Genomic DNA, 10514 nt, shown 5'->3' with positions numbered 1-10514 from the left:
GGTGATCAATACTGAGAACGTCCAGGTCAAACATGGGGGCCAAGGAAACCAGCAAGAAGGACATTTTCTGCAGGGTCACTCAACCAGGAGCAAACGAGATCCTGAGAAGCACTCTTGTTGTGGAGGAATAGGAGCCAAGCAGGAGACCTTTTCAGGCCGTGAAGAAGCTGGGACAGAAGGTTCTTCTTTGAGTGTTACCATCTTCACTTCAGCTCAGGGGTCCTTCAGGAAGCAGAGGACAGTGTCATTTCCAGTCTTACTTTACAAGCAGCACTTCCCCTTGTCTCTGCCTCTCAGAGCCTTCTGTTAAAGCATTGCAGTAAGAAGGGGAAATTTTCTTAAGTCTCCTTGGGCCAAAGCCACTTTACAGTTCAAACCTTCTGTTTAGTGGACAGAAGAAGCTTCAGTGTAAACTGCATGATCAGAAGTCAGATCCACAGTCTTTCTCATTATTTCTGTCTCCTGTCTTGTCCCCTCTACCATCTGCTCTAGGAGACTAAATATGATTCTAAAAGAGAGTTAAGAAGCATTACCTATAGGCTGAAGTGCAGGGTGTCCTGGAAAAGAGGAAGAAAGACATATAGTTAAAAGATGGAGGTAAATCCATCCCCAAACACAATGTTCCCAGACCCAGAGCACTCTCCTAAGATTTCTCTCACACCACAGCCCACATCACTGGATGCCAGGATAGAGAGAAACTGAAGCTTCTCTCACACAAACCCATTGTAATTTCATCAGCCTTAGTGTCTCTTCCGGCATTTGCCCCAGGATCTCCACCCCAAATTTCATGTGTGTTAACCATTTTCTGATTGTTATAGGCCATCACCTTTCATGTTTCAACCATGGCTAATCATGGACTGTCAGTGTCTGGATTTTCAGGAAATTTGAGGTAACTAGGTAATGACAGACTTTGTACAGGGTCACCGAACCACCCGAGCAAAGTCACATTTCTTCTCCCAAAAGCCTGCGAGGAATATCATCTGCCAACTGGTTCCTCACCTTTCTTACTCCTGAGGTGGATGAACAGTCCCACGCCAAGGAAGAGCAGACGCAGAACAAAGCCTCCGATTCCACTCATCAGCTTCCTCTGAGCAGAGTCAGACTGTGCTCCTGAGAAAAGAAGCTAATTTTAGTCATTTTTATCCCAAATACAACTTCTCTATTTCAATCTCCAAGACTGAGAATTTTTTAATGTATTTTTTTTTTTTAGTTGAAGGATAATTGCTTTACAGAACTGTGATGGTTTCTGCCAAATGTCAACATGAATCAGCCAAGGTATACATATGTCCCCTCCCCCTTGAACCTCCGGCCCATGTCCCTCCCCATCCCACCCCTCTAGGTTACAGAGCCCCTGTTTGAGTTCCCTGAGTCATACAGGTATCTGTTTTACATATGGTGATGTAAGTTTCCATGTTACGCTCTCCATACAACTCACTCTCTCCTTCCTTTCCCCGTCCCGTGTGCATATAAGTCTGTTCTCTATGTGTGTATCTCTACTGCTGCCCTGCAGAAACTTTCATCAGTACCATCTGTCTAGATTGCATATATATGTGTTAGTGCATGATATTTATCTTTCTCTTTCTTACCTACTTCACTCTGTATACTAGGTTCTTGGTTCATCCACCTCATTAGAACTGACTCAAATGTGTCCCTTTATATGATTAAGTTTCTGCCAAATGTCAATTTGTATATACGTACATTGTATATAGGTACCATTCATTTTATCCATTCATCTGTTGATGGACATCTAGGTTGTTTCCATGTTCTAGCTATTGTAAATAGTGCTGCAATGAACATTGGGGTACATGTGTCTTTAATTTTGGTTTCTTCAGGGTATATGCCTAGTAGTGGGATTGCTGGGTCATAGGGTGATTTTATTCTTAGTTTTTTAAGGAATCTCCATACCACCTTCCAGAGTGGCTGCATAAGATTGAGAAATTTTTATTAAACTTTTTATTTTGTATTGGAGTATGGCCAATTAACAATATTGTGACAGTTTCAGGCAGACAGCAAAGGAACTAAGCCAGACATATACATGTATCCATTCTCCCCCAAGGGAGAAGGAAATGACTCCCCATTCCAGTATTCTTATCCGGGAAATCCCATGGATGGAGGAGCTTGGTGGGCTACAGTCCATGGGGTCACAAAGAGTTGGACATGACTTAGCGACTAAACAATAACAATTCTCCCCTAAACTCCCCTCCCATCCAGGCTGCTACATAACATTGGGCAGACCTATTATAAGACAGAGAGTTTTGAGAAGAAGGAAAGAAGGCTGCCCTGGAAGAACCAGAATAACTGGCAATTCCTACAAAAATTTGTCTTAAAAATCACACAGAGTAGCTTCAAGATTCAGGCACTGAACTCATTTAAACATTGCAGTCCTGATATAAGGCCACAGGACTTCAATATTTAGTAGGTGAGGAACCTGGGACGGAATGAGGTTAACTAGCTTGTGTGTGGTGACAGAGCCAATAAAGGGCATAGCTGAGGTTGAACTCCACTCACGTCAGGAAGGTTTGTACGCTGTAAAGGCTGCACCTTTTCTCAGATCACAGTGAACAACTCAGAGCAACAGTGTCAGAAGTACAAGCCCAGCTGGAGGCAGGGGACTAGTGCCCAGGTCACAGGGTGACCGTGACTTGAGATTTCATGGAGGCTCAGACCAGGGATACCTCTTTTCTCCTTGTCAGGAAGAAATGCCTCCCCAGGGGGTGTAGGTATTTGGAGAAACTACGCCAAGATATCCGTAAAGTATCAGAGGATTTCTATCACAGGATAAAGGACTCCCCCAATAACCTCAGCTGAAGGACAGGAGAACAAGGAGCAAATGAACACATGTTGTAGGGAGAGGAAACACCTGAAATTCAGGGGAAAGCAAGCCCCCTCCACGGTGGGTGAGGGACATATGAGATAGAGAGCTTCTCACTCCATTCCACTGTGAGAGGGCTCGTCCAGCTGGGGTGCTCCACTTGGCAGGTGTAGACCTCTCCACTCTGAGGAACTGTTTCAAGCATCACCATGGTCTGGAAGGTCCAGTCTCCATTCTGGATCAGGCCTGTGGAGATCACCCCAGCCTCCTCTTCATGGCCGTTCCGGAACCACCTGACTTCAATGTGGCCTGGGTAGAAACCGTTCACAGAGCAGACCAGGAGGTTGTGGTGCTGCAGGGGCTGGGTCTTTGCAGGATACACAGTCACTGTAGGCTCCACTGGGAGAGAAAAAGTGGAGGGAATCAGTGAGCAAGACAAAGTGAGTCTCCTTGATTGGCTGCCTTTCTAAACCAATCACCAGAGCAGACTGCAGTCTCAGGTAGGCCAGACAGGCCATTTGGCCCAACTTTAGGAGCTAGTACTGTGAGCCTTGACTTTAATTCTTACAGCACTGGCCCATTACATTTAGAAGATGTTGAAAAAATATGTGTGTGTGTTTCATAGCATGAAAAATAATTCGTTGTTGAACTGAAGCATTTACAAATCTTTCAAGGCATACAGTGTACTGATTTCTGAAGCCAGACAGACTGGATTCACATCCAGGCTCTTCCTCTTAGTGACTGGGAGAACTTTTACATTTCCACGTGCCTCAGCTTTCTATCTATAAAAGGGTATTATTATCCTAATTTACCTCTCAGCACTATGTGAGGATTATTCCATGTAAAGCATGTAAAACAATAACTGGAACTTAGTCTTCAATATATGTTAGCTATTGTTATCCTTGTTTAACTGAAGAGAAAATATGAATCAAAGTGTCGATAAATTAGGGAACAGCAGTGGGGTAGGTGTGGATATAGAACATGACATCCTGGGAAAGCTGTCTCCAGGCACTCACACCTTAGAACATCTCAGAATGGTTCCACCCTGGGAAGAAGGAAAGACACGGGTGATTCTCTAAGTCTATGAGTTGAATCCCAAGAAAAACTTGAGTCCTGAAGGAGAGGTAAAGCAGGAAGGAAAGTCACTAATTAAAAAGAAAAAAGTCTTTGACTTTCCTGGTGGTCCAGCGGTTAAGAATCCACCTGCCAATCCACCCACTGGTTCAGGGGACGCAAGTTCAGTTCCTGATCTGGGAAGATCTCACATGCTCCAAGGAAACTAAACCCGTGCCACAACTACTGAGCCCACATGCTGCAACTGCTGAAGCTCCCACACCCTAGAGCCCATGCTCTGCAACAAGAGAACCCACTGCAGTGAGAAGCCCATGCACTGCAACCAGAAAGCAGTCTTTGCTCGCTGCAACTAGAGAAAGCCTGCACGCAGAAAGGAAAACCCAGCACAGTCAAAAATTAATTAATCTTAAAAGAGTACAAAACTTAAAATTTCTTATAATTGTATAACCCCAGAACCAGCTCCAATCTGGCCCTATTCTGTTTCAAGCAAGATACTGAGTTGCTTTTCAGAGACGAAAGAACAAAACCATGAGTCGTGCAGCTGAAGCACGAGCCAAGGTGAAAATTTGGACCCAGACCAGTTTCTCCCTGACCACAGAAGCAAAAGATGCAGATGTGAAGCAAAGGGTCCATCATCCAGGAAGATGTGCTGAAGCTCCTGTACCACAGCTGACCATGAATGTCCAAGTTCCACAGCCCTTTGTTGGGTAGCACAATCACAGACACCTCAATGCCCTCCCCTCCTCTCTAACCACCTAGAGGGTTAGTCACTCAGTCACGTTCAACTTTTTGCGACCCCATGGACTGTAGCCCGCCAGGCTTCTCTGTCCATGGAATTCTACAGGCAAGAATACTTGAGTGGGTAGCCATTCTCTTCTCCAGGGGATCTTCCCTAGCCAGGGATCAAACTCAGGTCTCCTGCACTGTGGGCAGATTCTTTATGTCTGAGCGGCCAGGAAAGCCTAACCGCCCCTCCCAGTCAGTATTCCTCCATATCCCCTTCCCCTTTCTGCCACCTCACCTCTCCCACAGTCTGCCACCATCTTTCCTTCCTGCAGCCGTCCTCCATACCTCTTACCCTCTCCGGTCCTCTCAGACCCCCGGCCCCTTCCCCCGCCACATGCTCTCTCCCCTCTCACAATCACACACTGTCTCCCCGACAGCATGGGAGACTCCCAGTCTCATCTTCTCACAGCAACTTTCCTAACTTGAACTTGCTCACAATCCAACACTCACCTGGACGTAGCCTCTGTCTCTGTCCTCCTGTCTCTCTGTCTCTCTGTCTCTCTCTCTCACACACATTCCTGCACACGTGCACGCACACACACACAACCTCCCCGAGGCCACCCACTGGCCTCGCTCACCTCGGCGCTGCCTCAGGAAGCTACCAATGCCCTGGTAGTTGGATCTGCACAACGTGTCCACCTTGGCCCGCATCTGCTCCATGAAGTCCTTTTGCTGGTTCCAGTACTCAGCGTCCAGCCTCCCCAGCTCCGTCAGGGCCGTGAACTCCCCCACATCGCTGTCGAAATGCACATCCTCCTGCGTGTTGTAGATGTATCTGGCAAAGAACCGCATCCGCTCCAACCCGTTGGAGAAACGACACTCACCCTTAAACTGATGGATGAAATGCGCTGTGAAGACGTGAAAGATCTGATCACTGGGCGGGCTCCTGGAAATGACTGACTGCAACGCCCACCAATGGGAGAGGGAGAAGGGGGTCGCTAGGAGAGAAGGGAGCACTAGGAACTCCTTCATTGGCTCCACTGGCACCCCTAATTACCAGCACTCATGGTTCATCTTTCATCTGCAGGATCAATCCAGACCATGGTGGTCGGGGAAGGCCCCTCTGATTCGAAGCCATGTGGGATGCAGTCAGCTCTGCACTTGGCTGGAGACCTCCAAGCCTGAGCTGGGCCAGGATTTACCCCATCGCTTCCACCTCCTGAATGCTTTCACCAGAAAAACACTCACTGCTCCTTCCTCTCATCCCACAGCCCTTCATCAGTTCCTGAAACACTTCCTTACCTGGTGCTGACCTTGTGCCAGGCCTGTGCTGCTGCCCCTGGGAATCCAAAGAAGGAAAAACAGACCTCTCCCCTACCTTATCTAGGAGTATAACATTTAGTGAGACTGATGGACGAAACCCAACCACGCAAGAGTTAATTACACAAGAGTCAGAAATATCAGAAGAAAAGTTAGGAGTTCTAGAAGAGAGAATAATTACATTAGGGTGGCAGAGAAGTTGTCTCAAATGATATTTAAGACGTGACATGACACAAATTTGTAAATCAACTATGAAAGTGAAAGTCACTCAGTCGTGTCCAACTCTTTGCAACCCCAAGGACTGTAGCCTAACCTCTTTCGGAATATAAAAACAAACATTTGATACAATGTGTGTGAGCTCAGTCATTTCAGTCCTATCCTATTCTTTGCGATTCTATGGACTGTAGCCCACCAGGCTCCTCTGTCCATGGAATTCTCTAGGCAAGAATATTGGAATGGGTAGTCGTTCCCTTCTCCAAGAGATCTTCCCAACCTAGGGATCGAACCCAGGTCTCCCACATTACAGACAGATTCTTCACCAGCTGAACCACCGGGGAAGTTCATAATCAACTATACTTCAGTTTTTTGTTTTTTGTTTTTTAAAGATGTGACATGAAAGGTTAGCTTTAGATGGCTGAAGACAAGAAGTGTGTGTATGTCTGGGAGAAAAAGGAGGCATGTTTCAGGTAAAGGTAGTAGCATGTGTAAAGGCTTGAAAGAGATGATGAATTTCTGCAGGAATCCAGAGGAAAACTTCTCACTTGCACAGAGAGTGAGGAAGCAGGGTGAAATTTTTCACTAGAAAAATCACAGAAGCCAGTTCTTAAAAGTCTTATAGTTGATGTTAGGGTTTTGAATTTATGATAAATGGGAAACTTTTGAAGAGTTTTAAGGAAATTAAAACCATGATCCCAGTATACTTCTACCTTTCCTTTTTGGAATTTCCAAATCTGGATAGCTCGAAAAACCAATTTATTTTTTAAATTTGGTGACAGAACTCTTTTCAAATTTGACCTGATTAGGTAAGAGATCAAATATGTCTCTTAGGTGAGGGTGGCTATTCTAAACATTGTAGGCTGTCTACCAGCATCTCTGGCCTCTACTCACTTGATGTCAGAAGAAACCCTCAGTGTAACAACCAAAAATGGCTCTCAGTTCAGTTCAGTCACTCAGTCAGGTCCGACTCTTTGTGATGCCATGGACTGCCCCACACCAGGCCTTCCTGTCCATCTCCAACTCCTGGAACTTGCTCAAACTCATGTCCATCAAGTCAGTGATGCCATCCAACCATCTCATCCTTTGTCATCCCCTTCTTCTCCTGCCTTCGATCTTTCCCAGCATCAGGGTGTTTTCAAATGAGTCAGTTCTTCCCATTAGGTGGCCAAAGGATTGCAGTTTCAGCTTCAGGATCAGCCCTTCCAATGAATATTCAGGACTGATATCCATTAGGATGGACTGGTTGGACCTCCGTGCAGTCCAAGGGACTCTCAAGAGTCTTCTCCAACATCAACTCTTAGGCATCAATTCTTAGGCACTCAGCTTTCTTTATAGTCCAACTCTCACATCCATACATGACTACTGGAAAAACCATAGCTTTGACTAGATGGACCTTTGTCGGCACAGTAATGTCTCTGCTATTTAATATACTGTCTATGTTGGTTGGAGCTTTTCTTCCAAGGAGCAAGCATCTTGTAATTTCATGGCTGCAGTCACCATCTGCAGTGATTTTGGAGCCCCCAAAAATAAAGTCTGCCACTGTTTCCCCATCTATTTGCCATGAAGTGATGGGACCAAATGCCATGATCTTCATTTTATGAATGTTGCTGCTCCTGCTGCTAAGTCGCTTCAGTCATGTCTGACTCTACAGGACCCCATAGATGGCACCTACCAGGCTCCCCCATCCCTGGGATTCTCCAGGCAAGAACACTGGAGTGAGTTGCCATTTCCTTCTCTGAATGTTGAATTTTAAGCTAACTTTTTCACTCTCCTCTTTCACTTTCATCAAAAGGCTCTTTCTTTACTTTTTCTTCACTTTCTGCCGTAAAGGGTGGTGTCATCTGCATATCTGAGGTTATTGATATTTCTCCCAGCAATCTTGATTCCAGCTTGTGCTTCATCCAGCATTTCACATGATGTACTCTGCATATAAGTTAAATAAGCAGGGTGACAATATACAGCCTTGATGTACTCCTTTCCTGATTTGGAACCAGTCTGTTGTTCCACGTCCAGTTCTAACTGTGGCTTCTTGACCTGTATACAGGTTTCTCAGGAGGCAGGTCAGGTGGTCTGATATTTCCATCTCTTTCAGAATTTTCCACAGTTTGTTGTGATTCACACTGTCAAAGACTTTGGCATAGTCAATAAAGCAGATGTTTTTCTGGAACTCTCTTGCTTTTTTGATGATCCAACGAATGTTGACAATTTGATCTCTGGTTCCTCTGCCTTTTCTAAACCCAGCTTAAACATCTGGAACTACACAGTTCATGTACTGTTGAAGCCTGGTTTGGAGAATTGTGAGCATTACTTTGCTGGTATGTGAGATGAGTGCAGTTGTGCAGTAGTTTGAACATTCTTTGGCATTAGCTTTCTTTGGGATTGGAATGAAAACTGACCTTTTCCAGTCCTATGGCCACTGCTGAGTTTTCCCAATATGCTGGCATATTGAGTGCAGCACTTTCATAGCATCATCTTTTAGGATTTGAAATAGCTCAACTGGAATTCCATCACCTCCACTAGCTTTGTTTGTAGTGATGCTTCCTAAGGCCCACTTGACTTCACATTCCAGGATGTCGGGGTCTAGGTGAGTGATCATTACCATCATGGTTATCTGGGTCATGAAGATCTTTTTTGTACAGTTCTTCTGTGTATTCTTGCCACCTGTTCTTAATATCTCCTGCTTCTGCTTCTGGCTCTAGATATTCCCAAATACTCGGGGTCAAGGAGTTGGGGGAAGTGTTGGTGATCTGTCACTGGATGAGTTCAACTAGTATAAATCATCTGAAAATATGTGGTCAATAGCCACGGTTAATTTTGGAGTACTGAGAATTACATTAAAAGTTTTGCCAATATTTTATCTGTTGAAAATCTTGTTCCTATATGAAATTTCTGTTTTTAAAGAATCCACTCCCAATGAAGAGATATTTTTCCAGCAAAATAAATTTGAGTATGACTTACTTATTTCTTTGCCTCACCAGCCAATTAAAAAGACATGTGATTTATGCTTCACATCATCTTCCTTCTTAATTTCCCTGCCACTTGTCCACTACTTATCTATATTAGTAAACTACAACTACAGATATTTCAGTCCTATTCAAAACCCCAGATAACTCATTTCTAACTTTGCCTGCTACACCCAATAATACCAGTATTATTGGTATTAATAATATTGAATTACTAGCTGGATCATCAAAAAAGCAAGAGAGTTCCAGAAAAACATCTATTTCTGCTTTATTGACTATGCCAAAGCCTTTGACTATGTGGATCACAATAAACTGTGGAAAATTCTGAAAGAGATGGGAATACCAGACCACCTGACCTGCCTCTTGAGAAACCTCTATGCAGGTCAAGAAGCCACAGTTAGAACTGGACATGGAACAACAGACTGGTTCCAAATAGGAAAAGGAGTACGTCAAGGCTGTATATTGTCACCCTGCTTATTTAACTTATATGCAGAGTACATCTTGAGAAACCCTGGACTGGAAGAAGCACAAGCTGGAATCAAGATTGCCAGGAGAAATATCAATAACCTCAGATATGCAGGTGACACCACCCTTATGGCAGAAAGTGAAGAGGAACTAAAAAGCCTCTTGATGAAAGTGAAAGTGGAGAGTGAAAAAGTTGGCTTAAAGCTCAACATTCAGAAAACAAAGATCATGGCATCTGGTCCCATCACTTCATGGCAAATAGATGGGGAAACAGTGGAAACAATGGCTGACTTTATTTTTCTGGGCTCCAAAATCACTGCAGATGGTGATTGCAGCCATGAAATTAAAAGACGCTTACTCCTTGGAAGGAAAGTTATGACCAACCTAGACAGCATATTAAAAAGCAGAGACATTAATTTTTCAACAAAGGTTTGTCTAGCCAAGGCTATGGTTTTTCCAGTGGTCATGTATGGATGTGAGAGTGGGACTGTGAAGAAAGCTGAGCACCGAAGAATTGATGCTTTGAACTGTGTTGTTGGAGAAGACTCTTGAGAGTCCCTTGGACTGCAAGGAGATCCAACCAGTCCATCCTAAAGGAGATCAGTCCTGGGTGTTCACTGGAAGGACTGATGTTGAAGCTGGAACTCCAGTACTTTGGCCACCTGATGTGAAGACCTGATTCATTTGAAAAGACCCTGATGCTGGGAAAGATTGAGGGCAGGAGGAGAAGGGGATGACAGAGGATGAGATGGTTGGATGGCATCACCGACTCGATGGACATGGGTTTAGGTAGACTCCAGGAGTTGGTGATGGACAGGGAGACCTGGTGTGCTGCGGTTCATGGGGTAGCAAAGAGTTGGACATGACTGAGTGACTGAACTGAACTGAGAACAAATAATTCTAAAATTTGTGTGGAACTAAGACTCTGAATAGCCAAA

General features: G+C 44.6%; 1 protein-coding gene across 5 annotated transcripts in view; it reads right to left on the bottom strand.

Annotated features, from left to right (window-relative positions):
- Positions 1 to 10514, bottom strand: part of LOC104992404 (DLA class II histocompatibility antigen, DR-1 beta chain-like) — a 35543-nt gene that overhangs the window by 21459 nt on the left and 3570 nt on the right. Inside the window, exons 2-6 of one of the 5 annotated variants that reach the window (XM_010845265.1) lie at positions 5251 to 5520; positions 2930 to 3211; positions 1000 to 1110; positions 534 to 557; positions 7 to 222 (exon numbers count right to left, since the gene is read on the bottom strand). In XM_010845265.1, coding sequence (XP_010843567.1) covers positions 209 to 222; positions 534 to 557; positions 1000 to 1110; positions 2930 to 3211; positions 5251 to 5520 — 701 coding nt within the window. In that variant the 3' untranslated portion in view covers positions 7 to 208. The other 4 variants (XM_010845266.1, XM_010845268.1, XM_010845269.1 and 1 more) reach the window with 4 other exon arrangements.

The sequence above is a fragment of the Bison bison genome, unplaced genomic scaffold (assembly GCF_000754665.1).
Source record: "Bison bison bison isolate TAMUID 2011002044 unplaced genomic scaffold, Bison_UMD1.0 scf7180017864214, whole genome shotgun sequence".
Lineage (NCBI taxonomy): Eukaryota > Metazoa > Chordata > Mammalia > Artiodactyla > Bovidae > Bison > Bison bison.
This window is presented reverse-complemented; position numbering and strand designations above follow the sequence as displayed.